Source organism: Diadema setosum, chromosome 22, assembly GCF_964275005.1.
Source record: "Diadema setosum chromosome 22, eeDiaSeto1, whole genome shotgun sequence".
In the NCBI taxonomy this organism is placed as follows: domain Eukaryota; kingdom Metazoa; phylum Echinodermata; class Echinoidea; order Diadematoida; family Diadematidae; genus Diadema; species Diadema setosum.
Window position 1 is genome coordinate 25037330 of NC_092706.1, and position 21730 is coordinate 25059059.

The following is a 21730-nucleotide window of genomic DNA, read 5'->3' on the forward strand; positions in this document are numbered from 1 at the left end:
GTTCATTTTTGAAAAGGAAAAGTTGCAAACAGATTGTTGCTGTGGTTACCATTTACTCATATGCATACACTGTACTTTTTCAATAGGGATCAGCACACATTTCTTCAGTCATGACAAATTATCAAAGTGTTCTCCTCTGTACTTTCATGGTTGAAAATGAAAATAATGTATGTGCTTTGCCATACTTTGCCATTATAGTATTACTCTTGATATTGATCTTGATTCACACTTTCATCTTCTTGACATTAGAATGCCGATATTGTATCGTCAGAGCTTTTCACAGCAAAATAATGCAATGTTTTGTGGGATTGTCACTGGTTGACTTTACTGTTGCTATGTTGCAGAGTTTGAATCCTGCTGCACGATGTATGGCACATTATACCTTGGGGAAATTTGGAAGGGTATTTGATGAGACCGTGGAAATCATTTCAAGTCACTAATGACAGGAACATGGCTTTATAGGTGTCAGTTAACTGCCATGGACTGTCCAGCCAATGGTAATTATCACACCGTCGTTACAGAACAAAAAAAGCCTAAAAAAATATTAAATGATCGATTGCCCTTCCGCAGGTGATGCAGGTGATGCTGGACCAGTTGGGCCAGTGGGTCAGGAGGGACTTCCAGGGGTTGCTGGCCCACCTGGTGACCCAGGGGTCAAAGGTGATAAGGGTGACGCAGGAGAAGGTGGACAGAAAGGAGAACCGGTATGATTTTTTTTTTGTTCTAAATTCTTGTTGGTCTTTTTTGTTTGTTTGTTTGTAATAATAATAATAATTGATGTGATTTATATAGCGCCAAATCCACTATGGTCTAGGCGCGGAAAGAAGAGAAAGTGAAGGAGGTAAAGAACATACAAAATTCATAGTTCAAAATAATGAGTAGTCAAAAAGAGGCCTTAAACAGGTGAGTTTTTAGACTGCTTTTAAAAGAATCTAATAAAGAACAATTTTTAATGGCTGGAGGTAAGTTATTCCATAAGGTGGGAGCAGCATGGCCAAAGGCACGTGTACCCCATATTGTAGCGGATCTTGGAATTATAAGAGAACCGGAGTTGGATGAGCGTAGAGATCTAGCGATGAGCGTAGAGATCTAGCAGGGATGTAATTATGGAGTAAGTTTGTTTGTTTTTTAAATGTAAGGTTGTCAACTTTTAACATTTTGTAAAGGGAAGGGATATTAAAGTTGATTCATGAGGAAATTTGAAAGGTTACTCCCAAATCACAAATATGAGATGTAAAATAACTGATGGGTTGGCATTGTTTTCAGATTGTGTCAATATGAATTGAGCATGGAAGTGAGCATCAAAATGAAGAGCTTTCACAAAATATGGAGCTGAAAATTCCTATGTTAATATTTGCGAAAATAATGTTAAGTTCAGCAATATACAGTATCCTAGTTAATATAATTTCATTTCAGGTGAACTAAGAAACTAGTTGTACAGAATAAACAACATTTTTTTTTCTAGTATCTTCCATAAATTTCAAGTAAAGTAGGCTATTTCACACAAAAAATAATGTTGACACTGTCTGATTGTATGTTTTACATCTAGTTACCCTTTTCAGAAAACCACCAAAAAGTATTTTTATTTATACAGGAGATTGCACATGCACAATTTGTAGTTGCGCTTATGATTTTGTGATATAGTTTTGATGGAAATGAAATGAAATTGAATTAAATTGGATCAAGTCAGATAGCTTACAATGAGACAAAGACCTCATAATGATTAAAGGCATAATTTACCATTTGCAGATGAAACAAAAACCAAGCATTGGTACCTTAAAATAGTTTTAAAATGCGAGTTCGGGGACAGAAACAACCACTGTAAAAATTTGATTCCGTATAATTGATGTTAAGTATTGTAAAATACATAAAATGTGAATAATAGTTATAATAAGAATTCTTCCAGACTAAACCATCTACAGTTATGGTTTATTGAGAAAAATACTGATATCTCCTTATATTTTAGGCTTTACTGCGAAAATTTAGTATGGTATGATGTTTTGTGATACAATAGACCTACACATATGCATTAAATGTGGTATCTTGAACATTTGTAAAATCACTGCTCCCAAAGGTAAACTGGACCTTTAAAGTGACAGCTGCTATTCAGAGGACACCTTTTTCCTAATCTTTTATTAAGTGATTTAGCACATCACTCATACACATACAAAGATAAAAGGAATAATAATATTAATAAATGGAAATTCTCCCTAGAACTGTACAAGCTACTTATCATCATTCTATCTTTTAAATTACAAAAGGCACAGAGTTTAGAGTTTGATTTTTTTTTCTCCTCTCTTCTTTGCTGTCCTCAGGGTGTTCCAGGGGTTGGACTTCCCGGTCCTCCGGGTCCGTCACCTACCATTGATGTCATGGCTGTGACTGGGGCCAAGGGAGAGAAGGTGAGATATTTAAAACAAAGAGGAGGATGAGATTTGCTTCTTCTTTTTTTTTTTTTCACTTTTTCTTTCTTAGATGAAAATAACTTTAAAACCATTGTGGAGAATTTTCTTGTTTCATCTGCAATTCTGAAATTCAGCTTGACCTACCAGTTTTCTAGATTTTTTTTTTTTTTTCCTTGGGAGGGGGTTGTTTAGTTTGTGTTTTTTTTTAAGGAAAAAATGAATGGCTGAAAGAAATGATATTGGTGAAATTTACTTCGTTTATGTATGTTCTTTTCCGAATGAAGCATAACCTTGAAATCACAGTGCATCATTTGCTTGTTTTTTTTTACAAGATTTTGAAATCTGAGGAGACATTGTACAGGGCTTTCTAGGTTTATTGTATGCATGAGGCTAAGTGTGAACACAACCTGTGTAATCAAGTAGATTGTAGTAGCTGGTGGAAAAACTGAAGTTAGATTTGGACATGCTTATAATGGTTTTTGTTTGTTTGTATGTATGTTCCTTTCATGTTTGCTTTGAATATGAGTAGTCATGATTAACCCGTTGAGGACGAGTATAAAGATATTCAGGCAGGTGTCTATAGGAGATACCTGTATTAGCAAAATCTGCTTATTCTCAACAGGTTAAATGGTGATCGTACTTTCTGGGATTCCCTTATCAAAGTCAAGTTCATTGGCACATTGTAAAAAAATATGATAATTCCTGACCATGATAATTCCTGAACTGTTTTCCTTTCTCTTTCTCTTGTTTTTGTTCTTGTTTTTAGGGAGAGCAGGGCATGTCAGGTGAAATCGGACCTCAGGTTTGTGTGATGATCCAGAAGGAAGGGGGAGAATGATTAGACAAATACTATCTGACTTGTCATGACATATGAGATGTTGAGATAGTATTAAAGAGATATTAATCATCCGCGCTCCATACTTTCTTATGCTTAAAGTGTACCAATACCCTGAGTATTACGTTTGCTATATTTGTAGAATATGCTTCAGACATGCCCTCTGCAAAATATTAGAAGTTTTTGTCACTCTGATTTTTATATATTTGGGTTTAGATGTAAAATTTAAAGATTATACAAAAATAAAAACAACTTGAAGTATACTAGGCGATCACTTGATTCTTTCAATCGAATGATCACGCTATCAATATCTTTTTCTCTAAATACGTTTTTGAACAATAGTGATATACAACATGTGTTCGCGATCAGCTAACCGATTGACATGAAATCTTGATATTATTCGTAAAAACGTACGTGTACAGCTAGAACACACACACATCAGTACCAGGGCTTACAGAGCAGAACCTAATTGTGTTGAGCGCAAGTGCCAAATTGTTATAGAGAGATATTATCTGATTTATCAAGATATGTTTACTTCCAGATGAATATATCACAGGTGAATTATGGCTGTTTTTTGTGTATTCCGGCAGTACACAGATTTGATTTCCAGGGTATTGGTTCACTTAAATTCTATGTGTGCCATGATGTAAATCCTCTGTGTGCCATATCATTATGAGACCACAGGACACACATGCTTTTGGAAAACTTTCTGTTTTTCAAGGCCATGTTAACTTTTTACAGAAACGTTTATGCCAGACATGCAATGAGCAAAATTTGAGAGAAAATTCCAACCTTTTCAGTGATGTTACTTTCATGATAAAACTATGTAAGATTTATGACACAGCTATGATTGTCTTGCAAATGCCCAGTAGTTACACGATTGTCCAGGTCTTAGAGGCATGTCTTCTGCAGACACATGCAGTCTTGACAGAAAATCAGAATTTACTTGAAAAACCCCTTATTGAACACTGCTATTCCAATCACAAGGCTATGCAAGCTACACTGTACATGTACAAGGAATGGAAAAGCAAGTGAAGCTTACATTTCTCTGTGGCATTTTTATAGCGATTTATCCGTTAGCTTGGGTGGATCTGTGCATATGAGCAAGATATGCAAACTTGGCTTGCCGTCGACCAAGATAGGCAAGTGAATATGGCGCATAGAAACATGTAATCTTCTTGACAAGAGAACAGAGAAGACTGCTTGCTATATGATTTGGTTTTGACTATCAAGATACATGCAGCAGGCAGCTCCTCCCAGATTGCTGTTAGGAATATCCCCAACATTGATGTGTGAAGAGAAGACTGCCCTTTAGCTCAAGAGGCCCTAAACAGGTTCATGATGCAAATTGTTATGTTCTTGGTATCTACTGTAGGGACCAATTGGAGCACCAGGTCTAGAAGGAGAACCTGGACCAAAAGGAGAAAAGGTAAGTTGTTACTTTAATCTGTGTAATACTTGTTGTTTTTCTTTTATTACCTCTGCCAAGGGAGGAGGTTATGTTTTCGTTACCGTCGGTTTGTTTATTTGTTCGTTAGTTAGTTAGTTAGTTAGTTTGTCTGTGTGCAAAATAACACAAAAAGTAGTGAACGGATTTGGATGAAACTTTCAGGAAAGGTTTAAAATGATACAAGAAACAGATGATTAAATTTCGGTGGTGATCCGAGAATTTTTTTGGAAGTTATCAAGGATTTTTGATATTTTGGCAGGTAGGGTCAATGAACTTGGGAGTTCAGGCTTAGTTTCTGCTAAGGCGAGGCGCGCCATGCAGCTGAGGGTTTATGACGTAACAAAGGCTTCTATATTGGGAAATCGGGCTTAACATCTTAATTTATACATACTAAAATGTTTGCAAAGTACCTGTATTCCTCTACATTGTGGTGTTTGTTTGACAGCTTGAATTATCTAAGTCAAACACATGTCACTGCTGCGATTTTAATTATCTTTAAACATGATGTCATTAATGTCTTTACTGATCCAGTGATCTCACAGTCAAAGGAATTTGAAATCACACCTCAATAAAACTGTATCAGGTTGTATATTCTGTACCGTCCATAAACATTATGGAGTTGCAGACGCACAGTAATCGTTTTCATTGAATCTACTGTGTGGAAGTTACATTTTTTTATTGAGTGTGGTAGGGCTTAATGTATGAGGAACTGCACAAAAATGAATAAATCAAGCCAAAAGTTATGACAACTGGGGAATAGATGTCTACATCAATTCACTGTATACAGGCAAAGCCAACTGATTTATGAGCTTTCTTAAAATTTTCTGATAATTGGATCCAAAAGTAATGATTCTTCTTCTTATTTTTCCTCTCTTTCTATCTCTCTATGTATTAATCTATCTATCTATCTATCTATCTATCTATCTATCTATCTATCTATCTATCTATATGTCTATCTCCCTATCTATTGTCTATCTATCTATCTACCTATCTATCTATCTATCTATCTATCTATCTGTCTATCTAACTATCTTTCTGTCTATTTATCTATCCATCTATCTGTTTATCTATCTATATATCTACCTATCTATCTATCTACCTATCTATCTACCTATCTATCTCTCAATCTATCTATTTACCTATCTACCTACCTATCTATTTATCTATCTATCTATCTATCTATGTATCTACCTATCTATGTATCTACCTATCTATGTATCTATCTACCTATCTATTTATATACCTATCTATCTATCTCTCTCTGTCTACCTATCTATCTATCTACCTATCTATCTACCTATCTATCTCTCAATCTATCTATTTACCTATCTACCTATCTATCTATCTATCTATCTATCTATCTATCTATCTATCTATCTATCTATCTATGTATCTACCTATCTATGTATCTATCTACCTATCTATTTAATATATCTCTCTCTGTCTACCTATCTACCTATCTATTTATCTACCTATCTATCTACCTATTTATCTATCTACCTACCTATCTATCTTTCTATTCAACTATCTCTCCCTTTATTTATCTGCCTATTTATCTACCTATCTATTTATCTACCTATTTTCTACTTATCTATCTTTTTATCTCTCTATCTTTCTCTCTCTACCTATCTACCTATTTACCTATTTATCTATCTATCTATCTACCTACCTATCTATCAATCTATCCTCCTATCTGTCTATCAATCTATCTATCTATCTATCCATCCATTTGTTAATCTCTGTTTCTCAGGGTGAACCTGGTGTTGGTCAGCAAGGACCCAAGGGTATGACAGGAGCTAAAGGAGAGCCAGGACTCCCTGGACCACCTGGTCCAGGATCATCGGTATAGTTTGGCTTTCCAAACTTTTTTTTTACCCTTCTTTTCACCAACTTTCCAAACCTGTGAGGTACACGTAGTGCTAAAATATACTTTTTGTTGTTGTTTATTCCATTCTATTTTCATAGGGTAGCCCTTTCAGTTGAAGAACTGATTTGCAAAAGGGCCCTCCATATTAAAGAAGAAAGCGAAATACATATTATTAAAATTACATACATAAGTATAGTAGATCAATAGTGATACTTGATTACACACTATATACAAAATTAAGATGGCAAGTAAAAACAGACATACAGTATTACAAGCGAAGCGTATTTGTCGGATACAATGTATATGTATGATACATAGGTGTATAGCCACTTTTGAACTTTAGGAATCAAGTTTGTTCGGTTGTTCACAGTAAATTATGGCCTGAATTGTTTAAATCACTCTATTAATTTTTTAAACATTTTAAAACTGTGTTTCACTGGTTGTCATTCCCAGGGATTTTTGACAGAGGGATCTGGACTTGGACCGGTCACAGTAAGTGTCTCTTTAAACTTGTAAGGAGTTGTTCTATTATGGCCTTTGTATTAGCACATCAGATCATAAGTGACATGAAATAAATTGTGATGCTGGTGATGAACAACCTACCTACCAGTGATGCAAAGTGTATCTTGGAATTCTGTATGTTACTTTTGATACATCATTTCTTCTTCTTGATATTGTCCATGCATTTGATTGTTTTCCTTTTTTCTATATTGGCATTCATAGATTGAACTTTTCACCAATGAAACTTAACTTATGGGAAGTTTGCGTCAAAGCTAAATCATATCTTTGGGAAATGAAGTGCACATGGCCCGCTTTAGAAGATACAGTTTGAGTTGAAAGCAGAGGCTGATGGCAAATATTTGGTATTATATCCCTCACAAATTGCTTCTCGTCCTCTGATTGGTCGAGAGCACTGTAAACAACAAAACATAATTCTACCATACAAATCCGCGAAAGACTATACTCCCTAGGGAAAATGGTAAAAACTATACCACGCTGGTGATTTTCGCGCCTTTTTTGCTTCACGTTGCGACGCAAAATATTTCACGTGTAAATGAATGGGTATCGCAGCACCTTTGCTTCGCGAGAGATTTCATGTACAAATGAATGGGTATCGCGCGCGGCGCCTTAGATCACAAAGCACGCATACACTCAATGCGTACACGGGTTACGTTAGAGAGACTCTTATAAAGCCCTCATTCTACCCAAAAAGAAAAAATTGTATTACGTTGCAACAGAGTAGGCGAAAACAACCCATCGTAGATCTATAATTAGACAACAATAAGCAGGCTAGGGTTCTTCGACGTACATGTACGTAGGCCTTTGGGGACTTCATGCTTCGCCGTTTGAAAGTTTGTCTCGCAGTTCACTGTTAAACTCGAGCGACCCACCCAAAAGATGTTGACAAACGAAACTGCAGTAGATAGTAGGCCTGCTTTAACGTTTAGCGCTAGTTAAGCCTATACGTTAGTTCTACCTGTCTAACAGTAGGCCCTATTTCCCGTAATCTCATTCCTAATAATTATTTTTAGAGTGTCTAACGAGTTAGTTACAGTCTATTTAACTTGTTCACTGTTTACGTTAGAAAACCGTAAGAATCACACAAATTTACAGTGGCACTCGATGCTTTAATTGCTAGAATTTTTCCAGTGCCTAATCTAACCTTATACGCTGTTACTGAATGCTACCCATATTTACAATGTATACTTGCATTTTAACAGGAAATGATAGTCCATATTCATGTACAGACAGCTAGGTAGAAAGACGACAGAAAATACAATCAACTGCAGCTCACAGTCACATCGTTGATCAGCTCGAGCACGCACAATCACCGCACTGGCAACTCTCTACCGAACGTACTTGTTGACAGATCGGATAGGCGTATTGCATGTATGAAGCGCGTAGTGAGTTTGCAGTTTGCGCATGTTGTACCAGTACGTTGTACAGCAATGCACCGAGTACACTTCAGCGGCTGAGCGCGCAGTTGTCTCTTCATAGTACGCGTACGCGCTGCCCTCCTGCTGAGCTGCTTTCCCGAGCGTGAATAACTAGTCAATCTTCTTGAAAAGTAAAGCAAGATGCCCTTAAAAAAGAGGTAAATTACAGAATACCAGCAGTCGAATGCTCTTAAATTCATTGGGAGGGATATAAAACAAATATACCAGGCCAATTTTTCGAGGCACCGGTTGAAACTATGTGCCTTCGGTGACTTCAGTAGCACTATTTTCTTCGGGGCTGCGCCCCTCAGAAAATAGTGCTACTGAAGTCACCTCATGCGCATAGTTTCAACCAGAGCCTCTCAGGCCTGGTATATTTGTATACTGTCCTTAATGAAACAGAAGCTAGAGATGAGTATGATAAGAAAAGAGACAAATAATAACTTTTTGAGAAGTCCATGTCCATGGGTAAAAGTAGTGCAAATGAATGTTTCCCCTTCATTCACTTCAGGGCCCCCCGGGAAGGCCTGGCCTGCCCGGACCCCATGGCCCCATGGGCCCAAGAGGACCCAAGGGAGAACCGGGACTCCCCGGACAACCGGGGACGGACGGCAAGCCGGGACTGCCCGGCGAATCGGGTGCCCCGGGCCCTCAGGGACTGAAGGGCGAGCCAGGGGAGATGCTAATGGAGGAAGAGTTCTTGGAAGAAATAGCAAACCTCACATCTCAGCTGGAGTCAGAATACAGCTCTGGATTCAATGGGTCACGAGGTCTTCCTGGAATACCGGTGAGTTGGGGGTGGGGTAGGGGGAAGGGGGGACTGATTTTGCTTTATTTTCTGTTATTCCATGAATACAATACAGACTCCTGCCTCAGATTTTACATAATTTGCATACATTGTAATAAAGAACTCTGCTCTTTAAGATGCTGTGTAATTGTTAACGGTTTTTTGTATTTTTTTACTATATACTTTCTTGACGGAACATAGAAAGATAAAGATAAAGAAATACATCTACTGCGAACTGATATGAGTAGTAAAAACCTTTCATGGCTTGTGGTGATAGAATTAATTTGACATTTGACAAATTGATCAGATACGGACAGCCTTGATTATATAGCTACACTGTATGAAGTTAGTTAAGGTTGTGTTTCTCTTATTGACAGATACTTGCCAACTAATAAGATTTTATCAGATTCAGTAAGATTTTTTACATTAAAAATAGCAAAATAAGATTTTCTGTCAGAGAAATAAGATTTTTAAGAAATATTTAGATATACCTTTCATGTGTATTTTCTGAAGATTTGACTGAAAGTAAGATTTTTAACTTCAGTTTGCATATAAACTAAGATTTTTGCAATCCACGAGTAAGATATTTCATCTTGAAATGTTGGCTGGTATGTTGACATTATCAATGATTTTGTTGCACTCTTACCGTTATTGATGATATTGTGAGAAGTAGTAGTAGTAGCAGTAGTAGCAGTAATAGTAGTAATAGTAGTAGTAGGAGTAGTAGTAGTAGTAGCAGTTAAGTAGCAGTAATAGTAGTATTAGTAGTAGTGTTGTTATTTTTGTCATTGTTATATCACCACCACCACTGTTACTAATGTTGTTATTATTGCCATTTATGTCATTCACCATGGAGCACTTACATGTACTTTGTGTGAAAATTTGTCTGTTTTTCCCAGGGTCCAATGGGTCCCAAAGGAGACATGGGCTCAGCTGGAATCCAGGGATCTAAAGGGGAAAAGGTAAGGAGTGGTGAAACAAACACAACTGAGTTCTTTCAAGCACTTTATGTAGAACTGCTGAAAAACTCTCAAATTTTTTAATAGCGCATTCAGAAATTATATATGGTTTAATTTTAATTCAGTTCAAATTTATTTCGCTTTTTTATTCACAATGAAAAAGTATATAAACATAAATCTCACTTTCGTCAGTGACAAAAATGATGCATGTAAATTTATACAAAAAAAACAATAATTAAAAGTTTGCATTGAGAATACAGTGTAGTGTACATTACAACTTTGTTGATAAAGTAACAAAAGTGAAATAATTGTCAATATGCATTGTATGAAAAAAAAAAAAAGTTACTTACTTACATGAACCAAAGCTCATGTAACAAGGGCGGATCCAGGAATTCCGTAAAGGGGGGCGCAAACAATATTTCTGGTGCTTCTTCTGGGTTGCATCTCATTTTTTTTCTTTTTATTTCTTTTGTTTTAACAACAAATAAAGAGGGGGCACGCGCCTGCTGCACCCCCCCCCCACCCCCAACCCCCCCCCCCCGTGAATCTACCACTGTGTAAGTAACTAATTATTGGCTCCATGCATGGTGATTCAAAATGCTACATTTTATTCTGACCTTCGTGCTTATTTTTTTGAGCATGGGCCTTCAGCTCTTTACCTTTCATATAGCCACTCATTATAGCCATGTAACTCTCATTAGTTTGGTGATTGCTGAATACACATGTGTGTGAGCATGATTTCTGTCACTATTGTTTGTCTGTTTCTTGTTGCTAGGGTGACACTGGCCTCCCTGGACCAGAGGGCATTCAAGGAATGAAGGTAAGTCTCACAATTCATTCACTCATTTCAGCTGTTAGAAAATCTGCAATCTACAAACTGATTTAGGCCTTTTCCACAAAGTTATTTACGTTCTCGATGTTTACAGAAATATGCCATCCAGAACTGTCTTCAGATGACAGTGGTATCGATGTTGTATGGATATTTCACATTACAGCAGTAATGTCCAATCAACAAACTTTCAGATTGAATGGCAAGTATGCAAATATGAAACTCTGTCTGGAAAACAAACAAACAAACAAACAAACAAACAAACAAGCAAGCAAACAAACAAAATTTAATTCCACAAAGCCTTCAGTGTGCATCTGTGCTTCATACAGGGAATAGTCATATTCTGTTTTGATTTGTGAAAAATAAGATATACCAGAAAGTACATGTATTATGATTTATTGCATATACAAATTCTCCATCATTTCAATGATGTCTACTTATGAAAAAGTTTTGATAAATAGTGCAGTCTGTATGACATGTTTAGTTTAAAAAAAAAAAGATAGTAGTGTCAAGATACACTGCACATATATGTAGAATTGATTGGCTGGGTTCACATGTACAATGTATCTAGTTTAAATTGGGCAAACCCACAAAAATAACTTGATTTATTAAAGCATGCAGCATATTTCTAAATGCATTCACAAACCAGTGCTGTCAGAAGAATACCCCCCCCCCCCCCTGTATGTGTTTACTTTTTCCAGGGTGAACATGGACGTGATGGTTTCCCAGGACTGAACGGTGTACCCGGTCGTCCAGGTGAATCTGGTCTGCAAGGCCCACGGGGCCCATCAGGAATGCCTGGTCCCCCTGGCCCACCTGGCCCTCCGGGACCCATGCCCCAGCTCCCCCCGGGCTTCTCCTGGAAAAACCTGGTGTGTGTTAATAAGTAGCATTCATTACCTGTCTTCATTCATACATGTACAATGTATGTGTCTTTGTGTTCTTTATTCTTGTGTATGTTATGTATATTTTTGTAGACAATGAAAAATGACAAACAAAAACTTCAAGCTGAATGTCTAAATTAAATGTCCAAGTCAATACTTAGATTAATTCAGTTAAATCAGATTCAGTTACTACAACTGCATAAGGTTAAAATCTCCTATGTAATATCAAAATTACATGAGGATGATTTGATTCCTATTAGCAATAAGTGCATGGTGCTGACCAGACCAAAACACAAACAAACAAACTAACAAAAGCAAAAGATAAACATATGCACTTGAAATATGAAATTATGTTACTATATGTACTGTGTATTTGCCATCATTGAAAAATTCCTTGAATAATTGTAGTATTGTATTTGTCCAAATGAAAGGAATAAAATCGTCCTTACCAACTTGCTTGAGAATTGGTTTCATAGAGACAAATCTTTTTGCCTTTGAATGAGAGCAGATCTACATTGTTTTACTTTTTAGGATTTATTTTATATGTTATTGATATTGTATGTTTTGTTTTGTTTGTTTTGTTTTGTTTTTTCAATGGGCCAAAAGCAAATGCCCTGACTTTCCTGATCATTTTCTGTACACATGTACTCTTATGCCTGTCCAACTTAGCTCAGACCTTTGAGGTATAAGGATTATCGGGACTGGTTGCCATGAAAAAGACCGTTTTCTGTTTAGGTTGTACTTGAAAAGTCATAACTGATCCCTAGTCCCTTGGATGCAAGAAAATCTGTGTTTGTTAATCTTCTTCCCTGGTGTACTTTTCATTGAATTTGTGATATATGTGACCGTGCACCTCAAAACGAACATAAAGTCGCATACACTGATTTTGTGTGAGGACTGAAAATAAGTGAAATGGGTCAACCTAGCCGAACTTGACTTTTTCATATTTTCTGAAAGAGCGGATCTTCTTTTACATTATGCTAAAATTTGGTATCATAAAACGGGCAGGAAAGTGTGTTTTTTTAGCAGTTTATCTCGAACATTTTTGGTAGAATAGTGTGATTAGGTGTGTCTTTAGAATTCTTTTTTCATTTCTGAAAAACCTTGTCAACACTCTTCACTTTCAACGCTAATAACTTTTGAAAGGATAGTGCTACTGCTTTGAAAAGTGGCATTAATTATGGACAGAATGTGTTAATGAGGCATGCTTAATTTCAGTTTAATCTGATAATCCCTTCATTGTCGTTACTCTGGTGGTTTACTTCCTGTTTTTTGTCCCATTCATCGCACAGCCAGCACTGTTTGGTAAAGATTAAGCGCTTGAATAGACACTGTACTTCAGAGCCTCTTTTCTCAGTTCACACTTTTCCTGAGTTCGTGCTTTCTTTCCAATATGTAGATAGGTTAGGAGAGTTCATTTGATTTGAGTTATACATCATTTTAAAGCTTAAAGTCTGCTCTTTCAGAATATGGTCTTAACTAAACATTCATGTCTGGCGATTTTTTGTTTGTTTTGAGGTGCAGGGTCACATATCATATGCAGAAACAAATATGAAGAACAAAAATCCTTTACCACAATAGATATCTTGACTCTAGCTACTTTGAAATTGATTCTGCATCATTTTTGTTTTTCTTTTCTTTTCTTTTCTTTTCTTCTCATGACTTCACTAGGAGATGAGTGGGGATGGATCAGAAGTTGTGACTATGACCGAAGAAACTCCCGTGAGTTATGTAACACAACCCCCCCCCCCCTTCACCCCCTTTCCCCCTAATTCCTGGTATCACTCGACAAGAAATGATTTGAATGCCAGCTTGCAGTGAAAAATAATGTATGTGCATTTGAAGACTCCACTGCTTGTATTTTGATTCTTAATATTTTGGTGTTGCCAAGCAAGGTACCAAGAATTTATGCTGAAAATATGTATATCAAGAATAAATGGCCCAAAATTTGATGCTTGGATGTTGTGTCTTGGTAATTCATTGGAAAATTTTGGATATAATGTTTGGTGGTTGGTATTAAAGGACAAGTCCACCTTCATATACATAAGGATCGAGAGAATGCAGCAATATTAGTAGAACACATCAGTGAAAGTTTGAGGAAAATCAGACAATCCGTTCAAAAGTTATGAATTTATGAAGTATCTGCGCAGTCACTGCTGGATGAGAAGACTACTACAGTGTATGATGTCACATGCGTACAACGATATAAGGAAAATAAAAAGAGAAGCTCATAAAACTTTACTTTTTGAATAAAGTGCATATTTCTTTGACTTCTTACTGACATATATTAAGGGTAATATTATTCCCCCTGCCTTCTGAAAGAGAGAAGTTGAGTGTTCTTTCGTTATGCGAGAAAAATGGAAATATGTTGAATTTTCTTTATTCTTTCTTTATGTTGTTGTACTCATGTGATATCACAAAACATAGTAGTCTTCTCATCCAGTCGTGACTGAGCAGAAACTTAAAAAATTCATAACTTTTGAATGGATTGTCCGATTTTCCTCGAATTCTCACTGATGTGTTCTACTAATATTGCTGCATTCACTAAACCCACATGTCTATGAAGGTGAACTTGTCCTTTAATGTGTCACCTGCTGGCAGGTTTCCATGAGAAATGGTATGGTGGAAAAAAAAAAAAGAACAGGCAGAAAAATTATATTTTCGATGCTCTTCCATTCAGCTGTGGTCTCATACACGTATGTTAACATCCTCATTTGTTGATTTATAGATGCCAGTGAGGGTTGATGATGGTACTGATAATGATGATGATAATGATGATAATGAACATAATGTACAGCATCAATACCGCCATTCATCTGAAAAGTGATGTTGGTGATCGTAATGTACAGCATCTATATAATGCCATTCATCTGAAAAAAGTAAATCAAAGGTGCCAGGCCCCAAGAGAATGTCACACATTATTCACAAAGTTGATGGAAAAGATGGGTCTTTAGTGCAGATTTAAAAGTATCGAGGTTGTTACAATTTGGAAGTGGGATTGGTACAGAGTTCCAAAGATGTGGAAAACCCACAAGAAGACTTTCTCCTCATAGGGTTCTTTTAAATCTCCCCACATATAAGTAATGCCTCAGGAGTGCCACTTTAAAGGGGATGGCTAGTAACTGATCAGTGGGAATCAATGGGAATGCTGGGGGATGATTGTTCCAATCCTTGTGGGATTCATTTAAGAATACATTATATATCTATTGTTGTGTGAAAATCATTTGCTTCAGAATGGTCTCATATTCAAATAATGTGCAGTTCAATGTTTCCAGGTTAGCATGCCTGTACAGTGATATGGCGATTGTTAACGGTCTGTTAACAATCATCCCCCACCATTCCCACTGATTTCCACTGATCAGTGACTAGCCTTCCCCTTTAATGTAATACATTAAATTATTGTGTTTTTATAATTCAAGATATTCTATTTGTGTAATAATGTATTGCTATTCAGCATGGCAAGTTGTACCTCATGCAACAACAAGAACTACAGTGTACAATGTATGTGCAGAGACTATGCACCCTTACACTTTATGCTTATAACAGGCTGGCCTCTATTGATACTTATCTGCTGGTGTGTGCACTATTGTGTGTGAGTGAAACAGCAAAAAGCAAACTATAGTTGGCATGTCATAATGAGTGCAGCATGATAAACTTGTGCAATGCAAGGCATTTTTCAAAAAATGGCATTTTTTTTTTTCTAAATCCAGGTAATGAGCTTATATAATCAAGCATGACCATGAACATGTGTGTTGTTGCCCGTTTCGCAGGTTGATGTGAACATTCCAGGGCCCCAGGGCCCACCGGGTCCCCAGGGCCCCCCGGGAGAGCCTGGTTTAATGGGTGAACCGGGAATCCCGGGAGAGCCGGGACTACCGGGAATGTTTGGCATCCAGGGAGACAAAGGAGATAGAGGATACTCAGGACCAAGAGGACTTAGGGTAATGTGATCACATGACCTTTGGAAGTCATGGTCACATGACCATTCTTTCTTCTTGCTTTTTTCTATTCTTCCTCCTCCTCTTCTTCTTCTCCTTCTTCTTCTTTTTCTTTCAAATTCAAGTTAAAATGAACTTAGTAGGAATTTTCTGCAATGAATATATTACAAATGAAATACAGCCATTTCTTTGTCTTTTCAAGACAATAAAACATACAGTGTGTATACCTAAACATAATTGAGATATACGTGTACAGATTGACGAAAAGAATAAGAAAACACATGATTTGGGAACCGCTAGGGATTGAATCAAATAATTGGGAGTGTAAATGCAGAAGACTGTCGTCAAGTAAGCATATGGCTTGAAGATACTTGTACGACAACAAGAAAATGGGCAAAACATACATCGTGTATGCTTATCGAAAACAAAAGAAGAGGAAAAAACCCAGAGTCATCTTCTTCTTCTCCTTCCTCTTCTCCTTCTCCTCCTTCTTCTTTCTCTTTTTTTTTCCATCTTTCACATTATTTCTTATCTTTTTCTATTACTTCTTCTTCTTCATCTCCTTCTTTTGCTGTTTTTTTTTTCTTTTCCTCCCTTCATGGAGCAGCATTCATATTGTGCGTATGTGTTGACCTGCCACAAAAAAAAGAAAGAAAATCCTTGATAAAAACATTGTGAAATATTTTCAAGTGGAGGTACTATGCTTTCCAGTGTTATATAATTTGTCCTACTTAAGCAGTGAAAAGCTATCATAAAATGGAAAGAAAGACACTTCAACGTAAATGTAATTCTTGTTTTTTTTTTTTTTTCTCAAGATTTCATGATTTTGCAAGTTTATTAAGGTATTTGTGGCAACATGTATCAATACAAAAGTTGTATACACATGATGCATCCATCAAAAAAAAAAAAAAAAATATTTGCAGGTGTGGGTTTATATTGCTAATCACTTATATTTGAAATGCTTTAGAAATAGCATGTATAATATAATAACTAGAGTTGTTGCTTTCATGTATATGAAAACATTAACAGATCTGTAGACTTGCTGTTGTGGCTTAAAAATGTTGTTTTTGTCAAAAAAAGGTTTATATAGAATTTTAACCCTTTTTGGATTTATGTCTCAAAATACCAATATTTTCATACATGATGGTCTTGAATCCTAGCTTCGATGGAGCTACTTGTAGTAATGCATACGGCTACAAGTGTGTATGGCAAGCTTTAGTATAGTAGAATGTAATTGTGATGCCATATTTTAGCATTGCTTTTAACATTTTAACCTATAACATACATGTACTACACTGATTGTACAGTTATATGATTATGATTCCTTATCGGTAAAAAGTGACTTTTCTATGCTACATTGCACAAATGTATTTAGATATTAAAAACATTTTTACATTTTGTTTGAGCTCTGATGATATGGTTGGATGGATTGGAGATCTTGAATGACTGTTAGGTACTGATCACCGAGATAAAAGCAAACCAAAAAAGGGAAAAATCAGTAGGCCCTCCTGTTGATATAAAATGATTGTCCATGCACAGGAACTGCATTAAAAATGTGTGTATTGCATTTCACTCCTAGCACAGTGTCTGATCTGAATGTTTGACATCTGTATTAATAATATTGATATATATATTAATAAAATAATAGTTTGTGAAAGATTTGTGATCTAGTTTTGATTGCATTTTTGAACTCCGCAGGGAGAGAAGGGAAACACAGGTGCACCGGGCCAACCAGGGTTGGATGTAAGTCATCAATTATGCAAATACTGAATCACCTTTGACTTCAAAGGAGAACTTTTCCTCAACATTTGTGTGGATACAGTGATATGCCTCAAGATTAGTGATGCATGGAAGTGAAAATTTTGAAGAAAGCCAGGCAGTCCATCCTAGAATTATGAATTGTTGATGTTTTGGTCAGTACCATTAGCAGCCTTCCCTGGATGGGAATTGTACAATGATATGTGTGATGTCAAAAGTGTCAACAGCCACAAGACTGGGTCAAAGATATAGTGAATGCAAATCACTTTCACTTTTAAGTTAATTTTCAGATATTTTAAGTTGGTGTTGGATACTTCATTTGTGTTGGTACTCTGCTTATCCGTTTAAAGTTCAGTCAAGTCATTTTCATTTTTTCTTGACTCAGAGAAACGAGGCAGTGACATACAATGTACAAATAGGATTATTCTTCATATTCATGTAACTGTTGAGGAAAGTTATTTTTCACTCTTAATTACAGTACCTCCGCCAAGGGAAGATGTTGTGTTTTCATTACCGTTGGTTTGTTTGTCTGTGTGCAAAATGAATCACAAAAGTTGTAAAAGGATTTGGATGAAACTTACAGGAAAGGTTGAGAATGACACAAAAAACAGATAATCTAATTTTGGTAGGGATCCAGCAATTTTTGTGGATTTTATGAAGGATTTTCGATATTTTGGCAGTAAGGGTCAATGAACTTGGGAGTTCAAGCTGCACATTTTTTAAGTTTTCATATGCGCACTAAAGTGCATGCTCTCGTTTCTGGTCCAGGGCAAGGCACGCTGCACGCTGGCATTGATGACATAACAAAAGGTTTCTATATTGGGAAATTGGGCGATTTTCAAAATGTATACGTATGGGTAAAAATCACTGATCTCTGCGGAAAAACAAGATCATTGGTGGAAATGAGCTGCTTGGTGGAGGTCTGCGCTCTCAGAGTGCTTCTCTGGTTTCATTTTTTTCCTTTAAATTTGCAAACACCATTGACAGGGATCTCCAGGTCCCAAGGGAGACCAAGGAGAAGGTACACCGGGTACAAACGGTCTACCGGGCCCACGAGGGATCAAAGGACCAAAGGGAGAAATGGGTGATCCTGGACCACCTGGTGTCATACCACCAGAACTTATGGACCTGTCTGAGGTGAGACTGGAAAAAAAGTTTAATTCTGTATGTGTCATGTAGTAAACCCCCTGTGTGCCAGGTTATTTTGAGACAGCAACATATTCATGCTTTGGGAAAAAAACAAAACATTGTATTTTTCAAAGCTATGTAACTTTTATAGATTTTTGATTACCTTGGAGGTAATTTGATGTAAATTGTATGTCTAGTCCATTATTGTTTTTCTGTCAATGACCAGTAGCCATATATATTATTGGAGAGGCATGACTTTTGCACACAAAACAGTGACAGAAACTTAGAATTTACTCGCAAATCCAGTCGGGAACACAACTTGATAGTCAATCGCCACATAAAAAGCAAGCTACAGGACAATACATTCCAAAATTATGCCAAACACAATAATCTGATCGTTTTGACCAACTTTGATGATTTGACTTCAAACTCAATTTTCGCGGCTCAGCTGTCAGCGACTTTAGGATTATTTTGGTGTGGCAGGTTACATTTTTACTACTATGGAACATTGTATAAATATGAAGCATTCATAATGAAAAGACTCTTCAAAAAGCAATAGTATGCTTCTTTCAATAATATACAGTACAAGGATGACATCTTTAATATGTAAATTAGTGAATATTATACTGAAATTATTGGCTTTACTTTGTAGGGCTCTAGTGCGCTCGCACTTTGAAGCTCTACATTTGCACTCTCAAAATCTTGTCTTGAGCTTCAACACAGTGATACAGTGCATCATTAGGAGAGAGTGGTAGCACTTTTCAAATTTTGCATTAATTTTGTGTTTTTCTCATGACGATCAATTTCAGTGGAAAAAAAGGCCATACCTTGATTCTGTCATTCATCCAAATATCCATCCATTCAACCTTTTATCCATACATCTATCCATCTCATTCATTTTTATATATGATACGAAGAGTTCGTTCGCAAAAACCGATAAGTGCATTTTTGAAGATTTTGAAGTACGGTCTCTGTCATAAAGTACAAAATAATACCTTTTAAATGATATATTGTTCACTACATATCGTCGGTTGAGAATGATAAGGGCGTTAAGTCGTCACAAAACCCATAGTGTTCAAGATAACTTAACGCCCTTCTCATTCTCAACAGACGATATAAAGGTACAGTTTTGAAGTTATGGTCAAAAGAAGCAAAAATTTTCTTATTATTCTCTTTATTTTTCTTGACCTTTAATCACAAATATCTCCATTTGGCAAATATGGACTTATCGGTTTTTGCGAACAAACTCTTCATATACATCCTTTCATCTATCCATCTATCATTTATTCTTGCATCTGTCCATCTGTCCATCTGTCCATTCATTCCTTTTTTTTTTTTGCTTTGTTCCATGTATTCATTCATATCTATCCTACAATATTTTTCCCCTTAAGTTGTGTATGTGTGTGTTTTAATGTCATAGCAACTGGCGGAGTTGGGACCTGGATTCCTGGAGAGGCTCAAGGGAGAACCAGGGGAGGTGGCAGAAAAAGGAGATGCAGGTGTACAGGGAGAAAAGGGTCAAAAGGTGGGTGTGGCTCCGGTAGAAAAACTTCAAATTTTTAAAGTAAGATAATAATTGGGGTTTTAGTGAAAGTGTTGATGACAGTGATGATGACCTTTTCGGGGATGATGTTGAGGATAGTGATACTGGTGATGATGATGGTGATGATGACAAAGATGATGGTCATGATGATGATGATGATGATGGTCATGATGATGGTCATGATGACCGTATCGGTGATGATGTTGAAGATAGTTGTGCTGGTGATGATAATGATGATGATGATGGTCATGATGACCGTATCGGTGATGATGTTGAAGATAGTTGTGCTGGTGATGATAATGATGATGATGATGGTCATGATGACCGTATCGGTGATGATGTTGAAGATAGTTGTGCTGGTGATGATAATGATGATAATGATGATGATGATGAAGATGATGCTGCTGCTGCTGCTGATGATGATGATGAAAATGATGATGATGATTATAATAATAATAATAATGGCGATGATGATGATGATGATGATAATGATAGTGTTGGTAATACTAGTCGTGTCTCTCATTCCTCTTCGGAATCTCTGTAGATAGATGAATCCTGGCAGCCCTGGTAGATTGATGTACTGAGGCAACACATGTATGAAGATTCCTTTTTCTCTTTTGCAACCCCCAAAATTAGATTCCTTTCTTAAGCTGGTATATTGTAGAGGTAGGCAATTCATACCTTTCCTCAGAATGATAAATCTGGAAACTTCTTTTTGATGGAGGGGGAAACATATACTACAGATTTCTAATTTGTTTTGACCACGTACCCCACTCCCCCCCCCCCCCAAAAAAAAAAAAAAAATCAATTTGTTATTCTTAATAAAAGGAGATTGTATTCTGGAGTGACATAGGTTTTGTTTTTCATTTCTGTGTTAAAAATTCTGAGGTGTATCAAAATCTGATTTCAAATATGATGTTGGGAAACATAATTCTTCAACCGTGCAAAATTTTGTGATGTTTGCAAAGGGATATTCGTATGACCGTTAAAGGGAAGATAAACCCCAAGAGCAATGTCGACTGAGTGAAAGCAGCAGCAGTAGTAGAACACATCAGTGAAAGTTTGAGGAAAATCGGACAATCGATGCAAAAGTTACGAATTTTTAAAGTCTTGATGTTGGAACCGCTGGATGAGGAGACTACTAGAGGTTATAACGTATGAGTGGACAACAATACCAAGAGAATATAAAGAAAATTCTGCAAAAATCCATTTTTCATGAAAATTACAAATTCCATCAACTTGATATTGACATATGTTAAGGGTAGCAATTATTCCCCCTGCTTTCTGAAAGCAGTTGGTCCATTGCTCTTTCATAATTCTAGAAAAGTGAATTTTTGTTGAATTTCCTTTATATTTTCTTTGTATTGTTGTCCACTCATACGTCATATCCTCTAGTAGTCTCCTCATCCA

General features: G+C 36.5%; 1 protein-coding gene across 1 annotated transcript in view; it reads left to right on the forward strand.

Annotated features, from left to right (window-relative positions):
* Positions 1-21730, forward strand: part of LOC140245232 (uncharacterized) — a 208910-nt gene that overhangs the window by 165359 nt on the left and 21821 nt on the right. Inside the window, exons 9-23 of the mRNA XM_072324817.1 lie at positions 571-704; positions 2316-2402; positions 3172-3207; positions 4616-4669; positions 6441-6533; positions 7011-7049; positions 9006-9281; positions 10181-10243; positions 11016-11060; positions 11771-11941; positions 13625-13675; positions 15724-15894; positions 17590-17634; positions 18637-18786; positions 20198-20302. Of these exons, the coding sequence (XP_072180918.1) occupies positions 571-704; positions 2316-2402; positions 3172-3207; positions 4616-4669; positions 6441-6533; positions 7011-7049; positions 9006-9281; positions 10181-10243; positions 11016-11060; positions 11771-11941; positions 13625-13675; positions 15724-15894; positions 17590-17634; positions 18637-18786; positions 20198-20302 (1520 nt within the window). The remainder of the gene's footprint in view (positions 1-570; positions 705-2315; positions 2403-3171; positions 3208-4615; positions 4670-6440; positions 6534-7010; positions 7050-9005; positions 9282-10180; positions 10244-11015; positions 11061-11770; positions 11942-13624; positions 13676-15723; positions 15895-17589; positions 17635-18636; positions 18787-20197; positions 20303-21730) is intronic.